Source organism: Mycteria americana, chromosome 2, assembly GCF_035582795.1.
Source record: "Mycteria americana isolate JAX WOST 10 ecotype Jacksonville Zoo and Gardens chromosome 2, USCA_MyAme_1.0, whole genome shotgun sequence".
NCBI lineage: Eukaryota > Metazoa > Chordata > Aves > Ciconiiformes > Ciconiidae > Mycteria > Mycteria americana.
This window is the reverse complement of record NC_134366.1, coordinates 166,049,274-166,073,807: the sequence shown is the minus strand read 5'-3', so window position 1 is coordinate 166,073,807 and position 24,534 is coordinate 166,049,274. Positions and strand designations below refer to the sequence as shown.

Here is a 24,534-nt window from a genome sequence, read left to right as displayed (position 1 = left end):
GGTGTTGGATGGGATTCACCTTTCCCAAAGGGGGAAGAGGGTCTTTGCTCACCAGCTAGCTCATTGACAGAGCTTTAAACTAGCCTTGAATGGGGAGGGAGATAATATCAGGCTCACCCATGACAAGCCATGGGCCAACATGCAAGGTTAGAGGGATGAGGTGTTAGCAAGGGCCCTCAGCCTGTTGCTCTGAGACATGCTGTGTACACTGCAGCACACTTGAAGTCTTACGGAGATGAGCCAGGGGCTCCTGAGGTAATAGGAGCCAACAGGGAAACACCAGTGAAATACCTCAAAGGAATTAACGGGTGTTCCTCTAAGAAGGTGACAGAGCCGACAGCCCAGCTGAAGTGCCTCTACACCAATGCACACAGCATGGGCAACAAACAGGAGGCGTTGGAAGCCACCATGCTGGTCTACAAAGCTATAACCTGGTTGCCATTACTGAAACTTGGTGAGACGAATCCCATGACTGGAGTGCAGCTGTCGATGGCTACAGGCTGTTCAGAAGGGACAGGCGAGGAAGGAGGGGTGGAGGGGTTGCCCTCTACCTCAAGAAATGGACAGATTGTGAAGAGCTGTCTGAAGAATAGCTGTGAGCAGGTTGGTAGTTTATGGGTAAGAATCACAGATCGAGGCAACAAAGGGAACCTTGTGGTTGGTGTCTACTACAGGCCGCCTCATCAAGGGCAGACTATTGATAAAGCCTTCTTCCTCCAGCTACAGGAGGCATTGAGCTCGTGGGCTCTTGTCCTGCTGGGGGACCTCAACCACTCTGACATCTGCTGGAAAAGTAGCACGGCGAGCTGTAGGCAATCCAGGAGACTCCTGGATTGCATTGAGGATAACTTCTTAAGCTAGGTAATAGACAGCCCCACCAGAGGGCATGGACCTGATGGTCACCAACGCAAGTGAGCTAATTGGTGATGTCAAGATTGGAGGCAGCCTGGGCTGCAGCGATCATGCACTGGTGGAGTTTGCAATCCTGAAGGACATGGGTCAGGTGAAGAGTGAACTCAGGACCCTGAAATTTAGGAAAGCAAACTTCCAGTTGTTCAAGGAGTTCATCAATAGGACCCCCTGGGAAACTGCCCTCAGGGACAATGAAGCAGAACAGAGCTGGCAGATCTTTAAGGATGCTTTCCATGGAGTGCAAGAGCTCTCGATCCCCAGGTGTAAGAAATCAGGCAAGGAAGGCAAGAGACGGGCATGGATGAGTCAAAAGGGCAAGAAGGAAATGCACAGGCAGTAGACGCAGGGACAGGTATCCTGGGAAAAGTATAGGGATGCCACCCGGTTGTGTAGGGATGGGGTCAGGAAGGCCAAGGCGCAGCTGGAGCTGAACTTGGCAAGGGATGCAAAGAACAATAAGAAGGGCTTCTACAGGTATGTGAGCCAGAAAAGGAAGGTCAAAGAAAGTGTACTCCCCCGATGAGCAAGACTGGCAAACTGGTAACAACTGTCGAGGAGAAGGCTGAGGTACTCAACAACTTTTTTGCCTTAGTCTTCACTGGCAACCTCCCTTCCCACACCTCTTGAGTGGATGGACCACAAGGCAGGGATTGGGGGAGCAAAGTCCCTCCCACTGGAAGAGACGATCAGGTTTGTGACCACCTGAGGAACCTTAACATACATAAGCCTATGGGACCTGACAAGATGCATCCCTGAGAGAATTGGCTGATGTAGTTGCCAAGCCACGATATTTGAAAAGTCATGGCAGTCAGGTGAAGTCCCTGGTGACTGGAAAAGGGAAACATTGTGCCCATTTTTAAAAAGGTAAAAAGGAGGGCCCTGGGAACTACCGACCTCTCAGCCTCACCTCTGTGCCTGGGAAGATCATGGAACAGATCCTCCTAGAAGCTATGCTAAAGCACATGGAGGAAAGGGAAGTGATTCGAGACAGCCAGCATGGCTTCACCAAGGGCAAGTCCTGCCTGACCAACCTAGTGGCCTTTTATGATGGAGTGACTACATCAGTGGACAAGGGAAGATCTACAGATATAATCTATCTAGACTTCCGTAAGGCCTTTGACACGGTCCCCCACAACATCCTTCTCTCTAAATTGGAGAGAAATGGATTTGATGGGTGGACTGCTCGGTGGATGAGGAATTGGCTGGATAGTCGCATCCAGAGAGCAGTGGTGAACAGGTCAGTGTCCGGATGGAGATCAGTCATGAGTGGTGTCCCTCAGGGATCCGTACTGGGACCAGTACTGTTTAATATCTTCATCAGTGACACAGTGCAATTGAGTGCACCCTCAGCAAGTTTGCAGATGACACCAAGCTGAGTGGTGCAGCTGACACACCTGAGGGATGAGATGCCACCCAGAGGGACCTGGACAAGCTCAAGAAGGGGGCCCGTGTGAACCTCATGAGGTTCCACAAGGCCAAGTGCAAGGTCCTGTACCGGGGTCAGGGCAACCCCCAGTATCAACACAGGCTGGGGGATGAAGGGATTGAGAGCAGCCCTGTGGAGAAGGACTTGGGGGTACTGGTGGATGAAAAGCTGGACATGAGCCGATAATGTGTGCTTGCAGCCCAGAAAGCCAACCATATCCTGGGCTGCATCATAAGAAGCGTGGCCAGCAGGTTGAGGGAGGGGATTCTGCCCCTCTACTCTGCTCTGGTGAGACCCCACCTGGAGTACTGCGTCCAGCCCTGGAGTCTTCACCACAGGAAAGACATCAATCTGTTTGAGCGGGTCCAGAGGAAGGCTATGAAAATGATCAGAGGGATGGAACACCTGTCCTGTGAGGAAAGGCTGAGAGTTGGGGTTATTCAGCCTGGAGAAGAGAAGGCTCTGGCAAGACTTTATTGTGGCCTTTCAATACTTAAAGGGGGCTTATAAGAAAGATGGGGACAGATTTTTTAGCAGGGCCTGTTGTGATGGGACAAGGGGTAATGGTTTTAAAGTAAAGGAGGGTAGATTTAGACTAGGTATAAGGTAGAAATTTTTTACAATGCGGGTGGTGAAACACTGGCCCAGGTTGCCCAGAGAGGTGGTAGATGCCCCATCCCTGGCACATTCAAGGTCAGGTTGGACGGGGCTCTGTGCAACCTGATCTAGTTGAAGATGTCCCTGCTCATTGCAGAGGGGTTGGACTAGATGACTTTTAAAGGTCCCTTCCAGCCCAAACCATTTTATGATTCACTAACATTTCTTAGAACAAAAACTGTTGCTACAAACCTTCTAGCAATTCAGCTGCTCTGAAAGGTCTGGATTTCTTCTCTATAATCCTGTTCTACAGAGTTGAATTTTGTCACAAAAGTATTAATTACAGATCAATGACTATATTCTAATGCTGGATACAGAAACGCTACCTGTGTTCTTCCAAATCATGAAGCAGTTAACTAAACCATATCATGTGATCTCGTTGTGCAAATCGGACATTGTGAGAACAGCAGGTGAAAATGCCAGTGAAGGTTCTTGGATGAGCAGTTAATATTCTATAAACCTCTGGTTGGTGGTATTCCCCCTTCAGTATTTTTCCTACATTAAAACTGCAAAGGATTAGAGCAGTGCAGAAAAAAAAACACCAAAAAAACCCCAAATCAAAAACAAACCCAGAAGGTATTTAGCCACATGAATCCCACTGCCTACAGTGGCTACACCATTAGCACTAGTGAAAAGAACAGGAGAACATAAAGACTTTTTCCTTATGGGAAGGCAGAGAGGATAGCTAAGTGATGTGAGAAATTCTAACTGCAGGCATGGTTTTTATTAACTTTGATCCCCCCCCCCCCCCCCCATCCTGTATAGAACGAGAGCATTTCAGTACTTAAGCCAAATGCTACAAATCTGCAAAAATGCCTATTTTTGTCCAGTGCTGAGGACAAGATCTGCATTACGCTGATATGTTTACTTGTTTCAGAATTGGAACTTTTATCAGCCTTTTATCATAGTGATGAAAAACTATTTTATATTTCACAGCATTTATAAATAAAAATGATAATGAAAAGGTCAGATAGCTCATTAGTTGCAATGGGAAAAATTGGCCTTTAAACAAGTGAATTAAGTGCACCGCTGCTTAATAATAACACAAGTTCATTTCTCTGATTGATGATAGCAGTGCTGCTGCTCTCCAAGCCTGCATTTAAAATACACGCTTAAGATAAAAACCCATCCCTTTCTGCTAATTATTAGAAACTAGTATTACATTCATGGTTATGCAAATAACACATGCATATATTCACTCCGAGATATGCTGAATTTTCTGATTGCAGAGATAGAGATGGATCATTTGAATTGGTCAAGTAACAGAGAAATGACAATATAGATATGCTGTTATTCAGGCAATGTTGTCATGACTGCCTTCGGTCTTTTTTCCAGTATCTCTTATTTCAGGAAGAGTCTAACACCGTAGAGTAATTACTACCATATGAATTGCGTTGATAAAAAGAAGTCTTAGATAGTCCAGCTATATTAGCTAAATTTATTGATTCTCAGAGATCAGTACTAAAATAATAAAAAAAAGGATAAGCAGAACAAGATGAGACATTTAGCACAGCTTTTTTCTTTCTTCTCTCATTCTCAATTCTCACAGTAACTTTACACTATATTTTTCAAAGATGTGGGCATAGCTGGTCAAAACCTAGTTGTTTCCCCAAAGGGAACACTGAATCTATTAATTACTAATCTAAAAAGATTTCCTACTTCATTAGATACTGATTTACTATTTTAACTTTTCAAGCACTTATTCTTTGCCTGTAAGCTGATAAAGTATTAAAGATTTGGGAACATGATTTCATAAACAACTTGACTTAATTTAGGAAGACATGAACTCTGAAAACCAGCACTATTCAGGTGTACTGCTCATCTTGATCACAGTATTGTTAAAACTGTGAGCAATGAATGAGCTAAATCTTTCAAATAAAGGCAACACCGTGAAGAAGCAAAAACTTCCAGACAGAAACTCCCCCAGTACCCAGAAAGTAGCTCTTAACAGGTCACCTTTGTTCTGTCTTACAACTGCAGTGGCTGCCACTTTTGTCCCTCCTTGTCTGGTCTTGTCTGGTAGAGTGACAGAGTCTCTTATTCACCTCTGCACCTTCTCTTTAGATATGATTTAAAATAATCTCCCAAACGTGGCTACAATTTTCTCCCCGGATTGTTTTGAGGTATCCACTGTCAAAATCCTGCTCAGACCAACCTGAGCAACAAAAACAGTTGATGACCACACATCTTAATAGCAGGTTCTGAGATCCATGCCAAGTCATAGATTATAGAAAGAAGACACCTACCCTCTAAAATTTCCTAAATATACACAGTTTTAGGTCTGCAAAAATTAGGAACAGAGGAGCAAGGGAAAAAAAGACAACAATATAATCCTCTCTATATTAGGACATATCTCATGTGAGCTAGAGATCCCAATTTCCTCAAAATAGAAAACAAGAATTGTTCTTCCCGCTTCTCTCAGGGTGCACTATTAAAACCATTTAAATAAATGAATGCTACCAAAGAAAGAGAGTAACAAACAACAGTATAATACTCAGCCCCATTAGATGGCATCACTGGTTGGAAAAAAGCTACCTGTGGGTGAGCTGTATACAGATCTTCACACACGCTGACAACTTATTCCTTGAAATTGATACTACAAACCCAATACGTTTTCTTAGAAAACAGGGAGACAGGCCTGAAAAGCACAGCTTATTTATCTTCCTGAAGCTTGTTTGCTATTAGGAAATCGTTTTTGTATTGTTGTATTCTCAACTTTTGGTGGTCTTGGTAATAGTAATGTTTTAATCATAAACAATAGTAGGTTAATAATGCTGTAGTGCTATAACATTTGCAAAAAAAACCCAAAAAACCAAAAAACCAACCCTGTGTAAAATGAGGTCTATTGTAAAGGCCAAAAAATTGTCATTGACAATTTAATTGTGAGCGATAAAAATTAACTGACACCTTACAAAAGATTAATTTTATTTTGGTTTATTTTATTGCTTAAATATAGATTGCACAGTGTGTTCTTACATTTATTGAAACTGGTTCATTACGTACAGTACAGAATATATGACCATCAGAACAACAGACAAATTAGCCCTACGCTGATTTTAGACAACAGGCTATTTCTATCTTTTGAAATTAACATGGATTTAATTTACTTTGAAGTGACCCACTACCAACAGCTATAATTTTTCAAAATGACACAATGGGAAAGAGAACCCAAAGCAAAAGCTGGAATACATTTAAACAGCTGGATACCAATTTATAAACCTTGTGACAGTACTCAATGTGTTGCAGATAATACAGGGCCAGTATGCATATGGAGCTCTTAAGTTCTGCAACTTGTTTCAAGAACACAAAGAAATAAGTGAAAAAAAGCAGCTTTATACCGTACAACAGCATTCTTAATTCATTTGGTTTCATTCATTAGCTACATATAACAATAGCTACCAAAACAATATCTTTTACAGTCACTCCCATCTCCCAGCTGTCTACAAAGGCCAGAGTGAACCAATTATCAACTTACAGACTCCCTGAATTTCCAGAAAGGAAAAAATTAAATATCATGTGAACACACAGTGTGTTACAAGCTCTTCATTCCCTGCACAACACCTGCACAACACCTGCATTTCCCAAACAAAGCTCATTTGAACTTTGAAAACATGGAAAACTATCATTAGCATAAATGAAAAATACTTCATAAACAGAACAGAAAATGAAACGCTGAATCTAGTTACTTTCACATGCAGCATTCATGCAACAGAATTCAATCACAGAAACAATCCTGTATTTACAGCACAGTCTCCATACTGCAAGAGTGCAAACAGAAGTACATTCTGTATTTCTTAGACTCCTTATTTTCTTTTTGTACAAAAGTGCACAGTGTTGTTCTTAAAAAATGACAGAGTGGATAAGTGTTTTACATTGTATCCCTAGGTTAGATTTACTATTTAAAAAATTACACTCTTTATATAGGCCAAAAAACTATTATGTCTTACCTTAAAAAAAACCAAAAAGTGAAAACTAAAAGCTAGAGTGACAACGAGTCCTATTTATGTGTAGACTGTGGTCTGATCAGGCTGATACGCCGCGGCAGTAAAAATCACAACGGAATGCTGTAGATAAGGGGCTGTTTCGTCATCCACTAACAGCTGTGATTGCACTGTTAAACTGAAAAGAAGGTCTCGATTACCTTTTGAGTTTTGTGAATGCTTTCTGAAAGTCTCAGCACGTTATCTCATAGGTTTAAGTAGCTGATATTTCTCTGATGTTATGTCACATTAGGCTTTTAAAAGTAGTCCAGTGGAATACTGTACTACAGTTCAAAAAACCTAAAATCCATTTTACAGTGGGTTTGCAAATGCTCAAAACAGTCCGCAAATTAGCTGGCCTGATAACCATTCAGATCTTAGACTTATGCAATCATAGATTAATTTAGGTTGGGACTTCTGAAGGTCATCTAAACCAAGCTCCTGCTCAAAGCAGGGCTAATTGAAGTTGGATCACTTTGTTCACGGCCTGATCACTGTTTTCATCTAAACTGATGTCTAACTTAAATGTCTTACATTTATTATAGATATTTAAGAACATTAATCATGGTTGTGCTGCTTCAGTCAGATTCAGATAGATTAAGGGACTTCAAACTTACTATTCTTGACATCAATGAATGCTGTTTTTTCTTTTTGCCTGCAGAATTTAGTGAGTCATAAAGACAGCCTTGACAATTATCATCAAAAGCTCAGTGATTTACTGTATCAGTTTCACTTTATTTATGTTTGAATAGTATACTCAGATACATAAACCTATGAAAGTTACCACATTTTCCTTATTTCTAGAAAGGTTTGAGAATGAAACAAAAATGAACACAGAGGTGCATCTCTAAAAATGCTTTTGCTTGAAAACTTAGGTAGTAAATTCTTGGTCTTTAAATGGTTTCATCCAGTTTTCTTTCATTTCTAAAATATCATTAAAAAGCTGTAATAAACTACAGAGAAATACCTCATAGAATATATTTGTAATTTCTGTATTTATGATTTAAAATGCCCTCAGTTTATTTTCTGCTATACTAAATATATCTCTCGTGTATTTATACTAAAGCAGACAGTAAAATACTACTGCATTTTCAAAAGTACAGTCTGTAAACCATACACCTTAAGACATGAAAAATATTGCACAGTTCAGTGCTTCAAGAGGAGATTTCTCCTCTCTTATGCAAAGCAGTTAACTTTTTGCAAGAAACACAGGACATATACTGGGTGTATATATCTAAAAAGCATGTTATGTGATGCATCAAAAAAATACTTAACAAGAGTTCATTCATTCATTTACTGTACTTGAACACTTGGAAGGTATTGTTTTTTTCCATATATTCCAAAATAAACAAGTTGGCTAGCTATGACAGCATGAACAAAAGGGAGCTAAGGTAGCGCTCCACTGGTTACATTTATTAAGATGAAGCAAGCCAAAAGCATTCTATTTAGATATATAATTGAGGTGGAGAGGAGAAAAAAAACACAACAAAAAGAGAAAAAAAACTTTAACAGGTTCTTCAGTTACAATGCCTTAACTTAAAGGAATTTACAGAAATACAAATTCCTGGTGTAACTGAAATATTCATCTATATGGAAAGACAAGTTTTAAATCTGACTTTTACATGTACTCAAATATGAAAATGAAGAAACATGACATACGAAAAACCTAACTTCAAATATATTACAATAGAAAACAACTCAGGACAGTCTCATGAGTTTGGCTAGAGTAATCGGTATTTGGCTCATGTTCATCATTATTTTAAAGTTAGATTAGATGAAATAAACAATAAAATTTGAAAACTCATCTTGTTCTTTCTATTGTACTCTACTCTAAATAATGTCCAGCAGACTTCAGAAGACACTTAATACACACAAAGATCTGGAAACTTCATCTCATAGACTGGAACAGATTGGTAATGAGCATGTCCAGCAGTAATGGTCATCGTTCCTGAGGGGCTAGGTGGAGGACTGTGTGAGAAGAACAATCAATATACATAGATTATAATTATATAGACTGCTTTCTTTTTTATAACTTGATATTCAAATAGATGAGAAACAAGAGTAAACTATCCCTCCCTCCCCCCGTATTTTATCCTATTCCTGAAATTCTAATGAAATTATCATGCCTCGGCATTGTTTTTTTGTACTCCGGTCTAAATCATCAACTTCACTTATGTTACAGAACGATGAAAATGCATTTTATTACTAACAAATATTATTCATACTGCACAACAGATGTGCACAATGCTCTATAATAATGTCATGCACTATTTTGGGTCTTGATTTTCTAATTACTTTCTCAAACAGATACAGCAATGGGAAAACAGTAGCATTCTTCAATACTACTGATATACATGGAAATAATGTAAGTATACTATGACATGGTTTCTGGATATTCTCCACTATCTAAAAGATTCAAAATAGTAACAAGAAAAATCAAAGTGACCGTTTTAGATGAAGACTACTCTTTTTCACTGTACTGGTTTTGGCTGGGGTAGAGTTAATTTTCTTCATAGTACCTAGTATGGGGCTATGTTCTGGATTTCTGCTGAAAACACTGTTGATAACACAGGGATGTTTTCGTTACTGCTGAGCAGTGCTTACACAGAGTCAAGGCCTTTTCTGCTTCCCACCCCACCCCACCAGCAAGCAGGCTGGGGGTGCACAAGAAGGTGGGAGGGGACACAGCCAGGACAGCTGACCCCAACTGACCAAAGGGCTATTCCATACCATATGGCATCATGCTCAGCATATAAAGCTGGAGGAAGGAGAAGGAAGGGGGGGATGTTCGGAGTGATGGCGTTTGTCTTCCCAAGTAACCGTTACGCCTAATGGAGCCCTGCTTTCCTGGAGATGGCTGAACACCTGCCTGCCCATGGGAAGCCATGAATGAATTCCTTGTTTTGTTTTCCTTGTGTGTGCGGCTTTTGCTTTACCTATTAAACTGTCTTTATCTCAACCCACGAGTTTTCTCACTTTTACTCTTCTGATTCTCTCTCCCATCCCACTGGGGGGGAGTGAGCGAGCAGCCGTGTGGGGCTTAAATGCCTACCACAGTTAAACCACAATATTCAGTTAAGTCAATTATTTTCTGCTTACTACATGTGTTTAAGAACTCTATGACATGACCACCTGAAAGTAGTCACAACTGATTTATAACTCTTTTTTCATTCATCATATTCTTCTTGCATAAAGCCTTACCGAATGGTGAGTTCCAGTATCTGTGCAAGTCTATCATGAAGCAAGTTTGCCTAAGAAAAAAAACAACATTAAAATTGAATTATTAACTGCTATATATTAGACCAAGCTAAAATTAATAAGACAGGCCATACTCAGTGAGTGTGTTTCACATCACCACATGGCAAATCCAGGCAGTATTTCCTATCTCAATTTCTTTTCTCACTGCTGCAAGGATTCTGAGCCCTGAAGAGGCATGTGAGATTGAGTGAGGCAGTCTCAGAGTACAAGGAATTATATAGCAAATTTTGCTGTTGCAGATAGGAATTTAAAAAACCTGAAATACATTTAGTTATTCAAAATATATAATGGGGTAAATACTGCTCCAGTTATCCCAGGATGAAATAGGATCGGACTGTGAATCTAGATTTCAAAGACAGTAAGGAAAACATTAAGATGAATAGTGTATGAGATTTCCATTCCTTTTCAAATGGTCTAGGAACAAACAAAAGCACACTTTAAATAACTGGAATTTCCCAACATTAATAATAGTAGAGATAATAGCTGAAGACAAAGAACTGAACTTTTTTAGAAGTAACAGCAGCAGTGACATGATAACATAAATCACCTTTAGCTAGCACATCCCCATTAATGCTTATACTAGTATCTTCAATGCTGTAAAACATTTTTCAGAAACTCACTTTGGTTTCACATTGTGCTGCGATTTCTTCAAATGGCGCTTTTTGGAACTTTTCAATCACAAGACGCCTTTTTTCTTTTTCCTGTTCTTCAAGTCCATTGTTATCTTAAAAAAATATTTTTTTTAAAAAAAGACAAATTTAATCTTTGCCTATCCAGTATAAGTGATATAAACCTTCAATGTGCACTGCAGGGGCAAACTAACACTGTATTTGAAGTGATGCCCCCAGACTCGAGCAAGCTGTCATCTGTCACTGCTTCTAAAGCAAAATGCAGACACAATTTCAGGGAGCTGGTTTGAGGACCTTAGTTTTGCCCCTTTCTTACTATGTGCTTTAATTACCAGTACATCCAGATTTCCTTTTGTTTTATTATCTGGACTCAAGACTGCACTTCGCACTCGCTGCACACAAGTTCAGCTTGAAGAGAAAAGAAGGGAGTGTCCTCCTTCCCAGTATCATGCAGACAGGTGGGCAGGATTTTCTATTAGAATTTGGGAAAAGCGAGTTCAACCTCTGCAGCCTGAGTGAACCTACAACCAGCTGGAACTTTGCAGATTCTAATGAATTTAAGTACCTCAGTGATTAGGCAGGTTTGGAAAACTGTCATACTGAATTATTGTTTAAAATACCAGTGTCTATTGTTTAAAACATCCATGTCTAGTCCTTGTTTTTGACAAGATTTTGGTGGACTGGGCAGCATTAATTAGTAATTACTTATAGTGATATGAAATAAGGAAACTGGATAATTCTGAGTTATGGTAGGTGGGTCACTTGTCAGAAATATATTCTTTTAAACAAATCAGTATCAATACACTAACTAAAAAATTGAGTGGTTTTGAAGTCCACAATGTGTACCTCACAATCTATTTTCTGAATGCATTGAAGACCTGAAAATCTTAATATGTAAAAAATATTTAAGTTGCTTTATAAATAATCACTCAATGGAATTTGAAAATCTCACATTATTTATAGCTTGGCCTGTGAGGGCAGATTTAATAGATGACAGGCATTTCCAGTTGCTTTTCATTCAGTCACACTAGCTTCAGAAAATGAATTCACTAAAATTATCAAGATGATATTTCAGAGATTTAGAAATAACTAACTGAAGTTTTAAATAAATTTACTAGCTGAAGAGAAACAAATGTAATATTTTAATTATGGTATTCTGGCAACACCTTTTTCTCTAGCAATTCCCAGTAATCTAGAACCATGCTGCATAAACACAACTGTAATAAATCTTACCAATTGCTTTCTTCAAAGCTTCAAAGGTGATTTCTTCAGTATTATTAACCTAAACACAAAGAAAGAAAACCCACCCCTTAAAGCTCACATATAACAAGCTTCTAAAAAATAAAAAAAAGTGATAAACGCAGAAGGCTAAAATGGCCACAGAGCTTTTTCTGCCTTACAAGTTTCTAATAGCTTTATCTGAAGTTTCTATGACAGCTGACAGATCACTAATTCACATTTTTAAGCCACTACAATTAGTGAGGAAATTTTTATCAAATAAGATCAAGGAAAACTTTCCAAATTCTGGTCAAGATGCTCTATGGCAACAATACTTTGGAAAAGGACTTGAATTTTGGCAGAACACTCCTTTGGGTCAGGAATACGCTGTGGTGTTTCTATACTGCTAAGCCTCAGTACCAGTTCTTAGATAGCTGTTGCAAATAATAGCAACTGCTTCCTGAGACTAGCTGAGTTACCAGCAATGTGATACTAAAATACGAGATGGTAGTGGAGGGTAGTGTGGAAAACAGTTATTGCTTTAGGCTAATTTCACACCTGTATGGGCTCCAAATAATTTGGTGCTTATGTCATAAACATTGGAGCTAAAGGGCTCTTCATAACAAGCTATGTCTGATGCACTGAGAAAATGTGTTCATTTAGCAATATGAATATCCATTTGCTGCTGCAGATGTACTTCATTAGGAACTGCTTGGGGCTGCAAAATTACCAAAGATGCATGAACATTTCTCTGAAGAGCTCCCGCTCATAGATCTTTGTTTCAATTCTTTATAGACCTAGAGTTTCTATATCAGTAAGCATATTTACAGTGAAACGACTGTGATAACATTAGGGGAGAATGCTTAGATGGCAGAACAGCGTTCACCTGAATAGAACACGGTTTCTTTGCTTGGACTGCCTTACTTTAATCCTTCAAAACTAACTACATGTAAACAGGCAGCACTTTTGTTTTTCCCTATAAACATTAATTGCTTAGAATGGTCTAATATGATTCAAGATAAAAGATCTGTAAGGTAGCAAAAAGTTATTTTACCCAATTCAGAAGACTGAATTCTTTCAGTTTTTTAAATCATTGATTTGACCTACTGTAAATGGAAAAGCGAGAAGAAGTAGCTGTTTCCTTTTTACATCAGTGTTATTTCAGGAGATGGAGCTGTAAATGATACTTTTCTAACAGATTTTACTACATTAGCATCGTATTCTCTACCTCTGAATATATAAAAGGTTAATAAGCAAACAGCAAAACTCCCTTAATGTCAAATATTTGTGGATATGGCTAGAGATAAAGAGTATTCAGGTTTTGAAATAATCACCTTTTTGCGATTCATATTTGCTAAATATTACTTGTTTATGGCAGCCTTTCAGATTTCTAATTAACATCCGTAGTAGTTGCTGATACTGGCCAGCATTATATTTGGTTATTAGTATCACAGAAGCACTAGCTTTTACAAGTGCTTTCATCTTATAAATGGAGATAACTAGGGAATAAGCCATCTTCCTGAACAGGATTCATTAACAGACTTGCCATAACAAAACACTTTGATTGTGCTGACAAAAGAATTGCATTCATATTGTATACAATAATAGATATTTTATGGATAAACAGTCTTCTACCTCAGACAGTGCAGAAATGATACCATGTATCATTAATCCTAAAACTTCCATTAAGTAAGTAGTTTATCCTCTCAAATCATAAAGCCTTATGCTCCTTTTTTTTTTCCAGTTTAATTCTGCTAACAGTTAGGGATTACGTTATATTTACTAATCTACAAAGCAAGAGAACCAGATTTAATATCCTTGTGGACTTTTTTTCTTTTTTTCCTCCTCTTGAGTTACATCCAGTGTATCATCTCATGTTGCAGGTGGCCAAAAACATGCATTATGAGGGAACAAGAATTAGCAAAAATTACAGAGGACCATTACTGAAGGAACAGGCTGCCCAGGGAAGTGGCTGAGTCACCATCCCTGGAGGTATTTAAAAGACGTGCAGATGTGACGCTTAGGGACATGGTTTAGTGGTGGACTTGGCAGTGCTAGGTTAACGGTTGGACTCAATGATCTTAAGGGTCTTTTCCAACCTAAATGATTCTATGATTCTATGAAAGTTTTTCAGACGTTCATGATTTAGGTATCAAGGTGCAGTCAGCAAACTGGAAAATTTTGGTTTTCCCTTTGCATTGTAAGCAAACATTGTAAAGCAACTAAAGGAGGAATACTTTGTTTCATGTCTTTCTGATTAATAAAACTCTTGTTTTTAAGAGAGACAAACAGTAACTCGTTATCCAAGACACTGTACCACATTAAACTGAGAACCCATACAAAGATTTTGATTTATCTACAACTGCTATATCCTCTTTAAAAAAAGTCCATATATCAATACTTAACATATCAGCATAATCATTTGAAATCTGAAATGGAACCTTCTCTCATTTAATTCTGCTATCAAGAGAGATGTTCAATCACACATAATCACATATAATACATGACTTTAAAAAGTGTATTAATGGCAAACACCCCCATGCCTATTACGAGCATTTACTTTCTTCAGAAAGCTAAAGATTGTGATAATCTGGCTTATTTTTCAAACGCTTTTTTCTTCTTTCTCCTAAACTTTTATCTAGTTTATCTGTATCCTTGCTAATGCACAGGAGGTGTAGGCAGAGCACCAACAAGTGAACGCACAATATCATCTGAGGTATCATCAGCACAGAGCAGAAAGGAATAATAATAATGATGCAAAACATAAATCACTTCTGTCAGTAAGTTCTAAAATGAGGCTTGCTCCTTTACAATAGCTTAATATTACATTTTCAACTAACACTCAGCTCGAGTCTGTCTACACTTTCTGTTTCATGCTCCTAGCTGGTTTATGCTTTAAGATGCTAAAGGTAGGATTCATTTGCAGTACAAACACCTCAATTTCAACAGCTAATCTCCATTGCAGCCAGCAGAAAACTGGTTAATAAAAATCAGCAGAACCTTGAAAAAGATTCAGTAGAAATAGAAATTTATTTTAAGAAATACTTCAAATGAAGTGTCAAAAGATGTGGGATAATTTTAATTATAATGCAGTCTTCCTAAGGGATAATTAGCATGAGCTCCTGTACCCTACATAGGAACTTTTTGTTTCTACCTTATCTTTCCTGTGCCTTTAAAGCACTGCGTGCTAAACTCTTGTGGAAGGGAAAAGTGATACTGTAACACAGTGCTGTAAGTAGCCTGCCTAGTCTTTACCTGCCCCTCTCAAAGACAGCAGTCTCCCACCAGTCTTACATCTGTCAGCCCCATGCTGATGAACAAAACTCTCAGATACTTCAAATGATGCAGGGATACAGATGCAGGAATTTTATTTGATCCCTCAAAATGCAAATAAAATTTTTTAGAATATTTACTCATAAAATATTAGTTGTTTGGCATATATATGTGTTGCTACCCCATATTCTTCAGTACAATCTGTAAAAACCATAGTAACAAAATACTTTACATTTTTATACAGCAAGATCAATATCAGTGTCTTTGGCAACACATTTCTACAAATATAGGAGTTTAAAAAAAAAAAATCAAAACCCCAAAGCATTTAACATTGCTAGAACAATTAGATATTAGACTTTTTGGGAAAACTTCATTTGCATTCCCCCCCACCAAGATGCTGCTTTAGAATATCTCGTGATTTTCATACCTTATCCTCTGTGTTGTTGCCAGGCAGAATATCCACCTGAATAGATACCGTGTCCACAATGCTCTTCCTCCTGGAGAGTCTGTCCTCATCTAGAAGCAAAACAACTTATCTCACTTTTTGTATAACAGTTTGGTATAACAGAAATATGATCAGTCAAATTTCTACACATCAGATGCAGATTTGTTTCTATATTTTATCATTTGGATTGTTGTGAAAAATGATCAGTTACTGCTCTAAATTATTAAATATGAAGGAAAATAACCTTTTTATTGTCCCTTCCCCCTCTCATCCCAGATCTTGCCAACTTTCCCTTGAAAGCCCAGAATATTAAAAAATGAGATGAGATCTTATTCAAATGCATAATAAATAGCACATTACATGATGATATATTGCTGCAGAGTAATTTACAAAAGCCTGAACTTGTTTTTTTGCCTGTGAAATTGAAATATTAAGGTCTTAATTTGAAGGTATTCTGAAACGGAAAAGGGCTTCTTTGGAAGATGACTCATTGACAGAAGAAATAAAGATTTCGCAATGGAAATGAACAACAATCCTTCCTTATTCTTGTTGCTACAAGCACCATATTCCGCAATTCTAAAAATCTACTTGGTGAAAAAAAGTTTCCTCCATTTCCAACTTCCTACAAACATTTTAGCAAGTCCAGGTGGCCTAAAAAGTTGTCAGGAAAAGACCAACTGTGCTGATACTAAAAGGAGAACAACAATTTCATGAATGCATAAGCAGATTATGATCAAATGATCCATCAGTTGATGGATTTTCCTATTGCGACTGCATTCCTGAGACAATACAGCAATAATCTTTTCTCATTTTTGACATTTAATATATTAACATAAGATTTTAAAAAAACCCAGTAAAAATGCATTTACAGACACGTCATGAGGATCCTCTGACAAATGAAGACTTGAGTGGCTTGAATTTCGTGTATCTCATTTACAAAACCATGAATCGCCATATCACATTTTAGGTTTTAGCTGAGATCAAGCCATTTGGATCTGACCATTATTTGATGACTTGCACTGCACACAGTTAGAAGCACCTACAGGCACTTGATGCTACAATAAGGATAAGGAGAACGACTGTAAAACTCCCCCACCACAAGGTAATTTATGCGGTTTCTTCTGCAACCTTTGTTTAATCCACTTCTAGCAAAGCGCTTTTGCAGTACAAATATTGACCTTGAACAAACAGAATTCATTCCAGCAGAGCTGAACATACTCAGCTTTTAAAAATCAAGAAATAACTTTCAGAAGTCATATAAATGAAATGCCATTTTAAGATCAAGAGGCAGTGAAAGAACAAGATTAGTGAAAACCACCTGAATTCTAGCTATCTTTGCCAGGTTCTCAGAGTCCCTGAGCATTTGAAGTGGCATTTTGAAGGATTTACTTAATTTTTAATCCCTGACAGCTCACTGGTACATGACCCAATACATACAGAGTTTGAGGAAAGCACCTTAGCCCTCAAGAGTAAACACAAGACAAAACTACATCTTTGCTGCCATCTTGCTGCTTTCTCTATAATTGTCATGCAAACACCAGAAGATACATTTTGGGGACTACTTTGGATAGAATTCATTTTTATAATGGATGCCTCACTATACTTGCCTAATAAAAATGCCCATTCTTTTCTAATTTCAACACATTAAGTGGGTAAAAAATTGTGAAAATTGCCATTTTTTCTGTATGCTATAAAGCTTTTCTCCACACACATGAAAGAGCCCAGAGGCACAAGGGGAGTGGTGGAGCCCCAATACCCGCTGCCCCAGCCCCTACCAGGGCTGTGCCAGGAGTCTTGGCCCCATGGGGCAATGTAAGCAGCTCTCTGGGTCACCTCGCTGACGGAGTCGGGGTCGGTGCCTGGGGTATGGGACACATTGTGGGATGCAGGGGAACAGCATCTTGGGATTGCACAAAGCTTAGTATGGGATGTTTAGGGGAGGAACCAAGGGTGGGGAAAAAGAGGATTGAGATGGTTTGGGGAGGAGCAAGCAAGGAAAATAGACGGATAAGGGGATAAAGGCATCAGTCCCATGTAAACCCGTTGCTGATCAGTAAGTGCATCTGGCCATGCCCTGAGCCTCATCAGTGCAGCCTGTCCTGTCTTCTCATCAAATGCCATTTCTCTTTTCCTGGGTGAGGGACTCTATTATTTGTGACTCTTTTATAGGGGTCGGAGCACAGCAACTGGAGTCAGACCACAGGTGAGAGAGCCTCTGTGTCTGGAGCGAGCGAGGACACACAGCACCCGTGCATGGTAATGAGGGAGTATCAAGCTGGACCAGCAGGCGAGTAGATCAAGTGGCCTGGGAGCTGGGGGTGCCCGTGTGTGTCTGTGCCTCTGTGTGTCAGTCTGTCTCTGAGTGGAATGCACCTGGAGGGACCAGGTGGCCCAGGCCAACTATCAGAAAGAGCATGGAGTCTGGGGTGTTACCGCGACCCATGTGTGCACATGCGTGTGCATTACTGCGCAAGGGGGATCTGTACCAGCAGCTGGAGTGGGGCTGTGGGCCTTGGGGACTCACAAGCCCAGGTGCCAGTGACTGGAGAGACTGGGAACCAGGAGACAGCTGGTGGGTAGACAGTGTCTAAGCCCAGCTACTGGTGGGATGCACACAGAACATATGCACGTATACATGTCCCACTAACGGGCCTTTATCCTGAACAGCCAGCAAGTAACATGAATCATCGTTCTGTGAACAGCTGAGAGCTTCTTCCAACTTTCTGCCAAGTTCTTGTAATTTCACTCAAAGAGGTAATTAGTACTATCACAAAAATGATACCTATAGCCGTACTACCTGCTCAGGAAAAGAAAATAGGAAGCTACCATATTGTAGAGTTCCAAATCAAGAGTAAACACAAAGGCAAACCTTGCAGCAGCTAACATTGCTACAGGTATATCAAGGAGAGAAACAAAAAAAAGCAGAAGGAAACACTAAGTACAACACAATTTCTGGCCTAAAGGTCTAAAGGCCTTCTAAAAGCAGTTGGGGTTTTTTTTGACTGTGCACTTCCTATACACACACCACAGCTAGCAGGAGAGCAGGCTGACTTACAACTCATTGTTACCTTTTGACTTGTGTCTGCATTTATGAGGTTTTTTGCCTGATGGAAATAGAGCTAAATTAAAAAAAAATATATATATGTATAGACTAAAAATGATTAAATGTACATTTAAATTATCAGCTTCCCCCCTCCCCCAAATAAGGAAGAGAACAAGGTACAAAAAGTTGTAAATATGAATGTCTTTCACACTGATAGGAAATACCAAAACCTGAAACAAAGACAGGATGATGATTTTATGCCTATAAGTCATTGTTAAGCATTATATCATTGATATTCAGAAATACTACAAATAATTAGGATGACATCTTTACTGGCTTTTTGGGTTTAACCATAACTTTTACAGGAATATAAAAAAAAATGGATCCATCTTTCACTAAAATTAATTATATATTTTGAAACATTATATTATATCATTATCATATAATAGTAGAAATTAAACATTTCATTGAAGTAAAAAATGAAAAGTTTCAGAGTTCCAAAATATTCACTTTAGTTAAATGAAAACCTTGGAAGCTCAATATCCCACAGGATCAGAGATTAATGATCCTAATTATGATAATAGACATGGAACCAGTTTTGGTTACTGCTCTTTACAAAAAGATTACAAAAAACCCCAACCTCATCTGATTCACATACACTAAGATTTAGCATTAAATATGGCCATTTCTCATCACCTGAAGAGGCAGTTAATCACATGTAGCTAAACTCACTTAACCTTGATGTCAGAACTTACATATCTTCCTGTGTAGGAATGCATTTTTATCAAAGTATCCAAGAAAACCCTAGCAAGGTAATTTGGGCAAAAATACATCTCGATTTCTAGAAGAGGCTTAACATAAATTTCAAACCAGGCTTTCTTTCTCACTCACTCAAAGACAGTAAAAATTCAGAAACATAACATTTCCTTACTTGCTACCTACCTCTTCTGCCAATACAAAAATATAACGTTAACTGTTTTTTTGGATGCTAGAAGAAATAATCTGTCAAGTATAGCAACATTTTCCTTTTTAGAAGACGACAACCAGCAACAGAAAACACAGACATTGCAGCTGTGTCTCAGAATATATCACTAGTTTGCCTGCTAGCACTTGGGACAAAACCACATCTGCTGTTCTGGAGAACTCATTCCCCCCCATAGCAGCTATCCAAAAAAGCTTATTCAAGAGTAGGCAGCAATGCCTCTGAATTGTACTGCAAGCGTGACAGATCTGGCATTCACTGTCCATATGTACTATGTTTCTTTCTATGGGTGAGCTACAAAACATAGAAATCACATTTTCCTGCTAAGTACTTTTATTTTGCAAAAAGGTCATGCTTCAGACTGGATGTCCCATAGTCTATTACAATAGCAACCAGTTACGTACAGCCACAAAACACACATGGTTAATAAAATAAATTCTTCAAACAATTTTTTTCAGTAAGTTGCTCAATTGGCTGTTGAATATATATTAAAAGCTGAAAACACACAATGTCACATACTAGCTAGCCATTCACGCACTATTCATGCATCCTGGGTAGCATGAACTCTCAGAAATCTTCCTCAGGCATACTTTATTTTCATTGTGTTACCTGCCACTAAGCTAGCATAGGTATCTCACAGAGGAAAACATAATATTCTTGATTAAATTAACATCTGCTCATTGAGAATTTGACTAAGGCTAATAACTCAAGTCAGCACAAAGCCATATGGCAAAAGGATGGAATACGTTCCATTCAGTGTTTACATAAAAAGGATAAAGTATGCTGACTTGTATAATCCTTCCTCACCTGCTAACTCAAGTAAATACAGAAAAACAGTAGTAACAATCACTACTATCTTCTTAGGTATTCTTTCAAAAGCAAAGACTTCATTAAAAAGAGCCAAAGTGGGTTCAAGAACTTTCTGCCCCACCTCCTGAATTTAAGGGGAAAAAAAAAAAAACCTTAAAAGGACACAAAGTTGAAACTTCTTAGCAGTTACACAGTAGCTAATGAGAAAAAAAACCCAAAACATCTTGAGAAAACAAAATTATACTATGATTAAGTTTTGTTGCCAAGTAGTCTCACTACATTTCATTGGCACACAACACATTAAGCAAGCATTCTTAATAACTGGTACTTAGCAGTTTTGCCACTAATCACCGCTTACCTGTTACCTGGGGTACATAGGGAACTGACAATCTTTCCACACTGTATCCACTGCCTCCCAATGATTCTGCAATCTTGTTTGTCAGGAAAAATAAATTTTTTTCATGCTTCTCTAAGGATTTTGGAAGACTGTCAAAATATATATTTGAAGTTATTATCTACCAATAGAGATTTGTTAATTAAGTAAAATACTTTTAGAATGTCTGCAAGCAAACAAAAAGGATCAATGGTAATGATTTGATAGAAATAAAACTTGCTCAGTTATTTAGGAATGAATATACACTCCAAAATGAGTCCATTTAATACCTCTGCAATACTTTAAATTACCTTAACGTTTCTTGGTTATCTAAGTTATGTTCCTCACCTATTCTGCTTCATCTTGAGAGAATATGGTGTCTGTTAAACAGAAAAAAACTGCAGAGTAATAGTATTTGCCATTTGTCAGCAATGTGCCCTTGCGACAAAAAAGGCTAAAGGTATCCAGGGCTGCATTAGGAGGAGGTATTGCCAGCAGGCCAAGGGAGGTGATTCTTCCCCTCTACTCAGCACTGGCAAGGCCACACCTGGAGTACTGTGTCAAGTGCTGGGCTCCCCAGGACAGGAGAGACGTGCACTTACTGTAGAGAGTCCAACAAAGGGACACTAAGGTGGATTAAGGGACTTGGAGCATCTCTTCAATGAAGAAAGACTGAGAGCTGGGACGGTTCAACATGGAGGAAAGAAGATGGATCTTATCAACATGTATAACTACCCTAAGGAAGGGAGGGTGGAAAGACAATAAGCCAGGCTCTTTTCAGTGGTGCCCAGTAACAGGACCATGAAGCAATGGGCACAAACTGAAACACAGGAGGTTCTGTTTGAACATCAGGAAACATTTTTTACTGCGAGGGTGACCAAGCACTGGCACACATTGCCCAGAGAGGTTGCGGAGTCTCCATCCTTGGAGATATTCCAAAGCCATCTGGATGTGGTCCTGGACAGCCTGCTCTAGATGACCCAGCTTGAGCAGGGGGGCTGGACCAGATAATCTCCAGAGGCCCCTTCCAACCTCCCCCATTCTGTGATTCAGTGAAAATGCATTTTGCTGTGTTAGCACTTACACCAAGCATCATATTGTGCAGATGTATGTGCCTCTGACTACAATAAAAAAAAAATCTGAAAAATAGATTTTTTTTCATATATGCTTTTAATGGTTGGTTTTCTTCTGCCTATCCTGTACACTATTACACCTCTAAATTATTTTTCACATATGCAACATATTTCAATGATGTGTGATTTTTAACAGTAAAATAGGTACTTCAGTGTTCATTAATTCACATTCTATATCTACTTACTTGCATTTGTCTTTGAAAATTGTTTCTGGTAGAAAATAAGGTGCTTCCAGACTTCTAGTTTCGATGACCTGGAAAAAAACAAGACAAATAGTACAAATGGAGTAGTTCCATAGCTATTTTCTCCAATGTCTAAATTGCTTAAAGAGGTTCTACTGTAGCAATCTTTCACTAACATCTACCTCAGCACAAATGAGGCCTTTAAAATATCTTTTAACCAGAGAAAGAGATTGTGGCACTCATCCTGTAGACTAAAAATCTGATTCTCATGGTCTTGTGCACATCAGTACTGTTCTACCAAAGCCAGTGAGGCTGTACCAGGTGGGGATTTAGCCCATTATATATGGTAACAAACAAAATAAAAATGCTATACCTTGAGACAAGAATATTCTGTGCATAGTTTTAAGAGTCAGCAAGTAATGCCATCGGGGACCAAAGACAAAGAGCAATGTTGGTGGACGCAAGTACAGGAGATCAACACCATAAGCAATTACTTGACACAAGTTATTTACCCGTTTTACAGTAGAATGTGTACTGTTCTAAATGACTTAAATTACTTAATTATGTGTTACCTTGCTGACATGCTGACAAAAGGCAGGAACTGCAATCATCTGACTCAGAAAGTTTAGATACGCTGCAACCAATGCCATGACACCACAGCGATTAAACATTGGCAGATTATCCTCATTGATGATGGCAATGTCCTGAAATACAAAGGATAGCATTACACCCTCCAAAGTTAACAGGCTGTCCCAAATATATGGAAGTCAAAGTTGTTATTAGTAACACTAGCTGACATATGATGACTGTCTTTTATTACCTGGCATTCAAAACCTCTCACCTTAAAATTCTAGTCTTCTAGCTCACTCTTGAATTAGGCATATATTAATCTGAAGTTAAAGAGCTTGAAGGATTCAACCCCTAAGAAGAGAAATAAATCTACTCCACTCAAACTTCTGTTTCTCAGAGAGTACAGGTAGTCTCTTGTCCTTAAGATTCCCATAATGACCACCAGTTGATCATAACATTTTTCAGGAAAATTAGAAACAGAAGTTTAATAATAAAAATTTCTCTTGTGAGTCACCGATACAGTACCATAAAGGGAATTATTTAATGCTTATTAGCATTTCTATGTTTATTCAGATTGTATTATTTTTGGTCTAGTAAAACTCCTAATGTCATTTTCATCAAGTAAGGATTTGGTTCAGTGACATATTTTAAAATTAAGGATGCACTCTGCATTTCAGAGGTTTCATAATGCAGGTGCACATTAGGGAATAAGGCTAATGACAGCGTGAACTGGGAATACAGGACACAATTTCATCAAATTTCCATGGCACATGCTAGCACTATTTTTTTTAATGCTTTAACTTCGACATAGATAAACCTACTAAGTTATACATTTTCACTGAGATATATATGCAAGTATGAAATAATGTTTGATCCTGTAAAGGAAATGTTAAGGAATAAAGCCTGTCAACACAGAGATAGAATTTCACTCTAGGGTAAGATTAAATAGCTCAGTTTGACAAATATTTCCAACCAAACAATTAACCAAAAGCTTTCTTCCAAGGTGAGGACATTCCATGTATTTTATACGGAACGCTGACGCAAGATTGTAAGAATACCTTGTTAATCTGCTAATGAACGTACCAGTGATTCTAGGGAATGTTTCAACAGATTTCCACATCTGCTATATTTCATGAAGAGAACATGTTGTAGAAGTTTGTAACAAATCTGATTAGTTGAAGTTTCCCTAATAATAAGTGTTATGTACAAAGTGCACTTCCTTAATGGATTGATCAAATTAGGACTGAATGATGTGATTTCCAATTTGAAGATCAACGTGCAAACAAAAAAAGTTTACCAATTACCAATCTAACTTGTCAATCAGTGAACCCAACACTGATTCAGACTCATACCTGCAAAGCAATAGCTAATCGAATGAGGTCAATAACCACTTCTTCATTGGCTAGCTCAATTGTGGTAAGAGCGAGAGATGTAAACAGCAGTTCAAAGTTCTTTTGGACATTGTCTTCTTCTTTACAGCCTAAGTAGATGTGTCTGTACAACTGCTGACCATGCTATAAAAAGACAAAAGGGAAAATGAGTATTAAAATCATAGAATAATTTATGTTAGAAAGGGTTTTTAAAGGTCCTCTAGTCCAACTCCCTACTCCAAGGACAGCCAACTTTGATGTTAGATCATTTCG

General features: G+C 38.4%; 1 protein-coding gene across 8 annotated transcripts in view; it reads right to left on the bottom strand.

Annotated features, from left to right (window-relative positions):
• Positions 1-5,927: 5,927 nt before the first annotated feature.
• Positions 5,928-24,534, bottom strand: part of EFR3A (EFR3 homolog A) — a 91,716-nt gene continuing 73,109 nt past the window's right edge. For 6 of the 8 annotated variants that reach the window (XM_075495275.1, XM_075495277.1, XM_075495279.1 and 3 more), the window contains 9 exons: positions 24,244-24,405; positions 22,894-23,025; positions 22,325-22,392; positions 20,992-21,119; positions 15,781-15,869; positions 12,096-12,144; positions 10,854-10,957; positions 10,177-10,226; positions 7,036-8,943 (listed from right to left, as the gene is read on the bottom strand). In XM_075495275.1, the coding sequence (XP_075351390.1) occupies positions 8,838-8,943; positions 10,177-10,226; positions 10,854-10,957; positions 12,096-12,144; positions 15,781-15,869; positions 20,992-21,119; positions 22,325-22,392; positions 22,894-23,025; positions 24,244-24,405 (888 nt within the window). In that variant the 3' untranslated portion in view covers positions 7,036-8,837. Of the gene's footprint in view, positions 8,944-10,176; positions 10,227-10,853; positions 10,958-12,095; positions 12,145-15,314; positions 15,459-15,780; positions 15,870-20,991; positions 21,120-22,324; positions 22,393-22,893; positions 23,026-24,243; positions 24,406-24,534 lie in introns of those variants that run through there. The other 2 variants (XM_075495278.1, XM_075495282.1) reach the window with 2 other exon arrangements.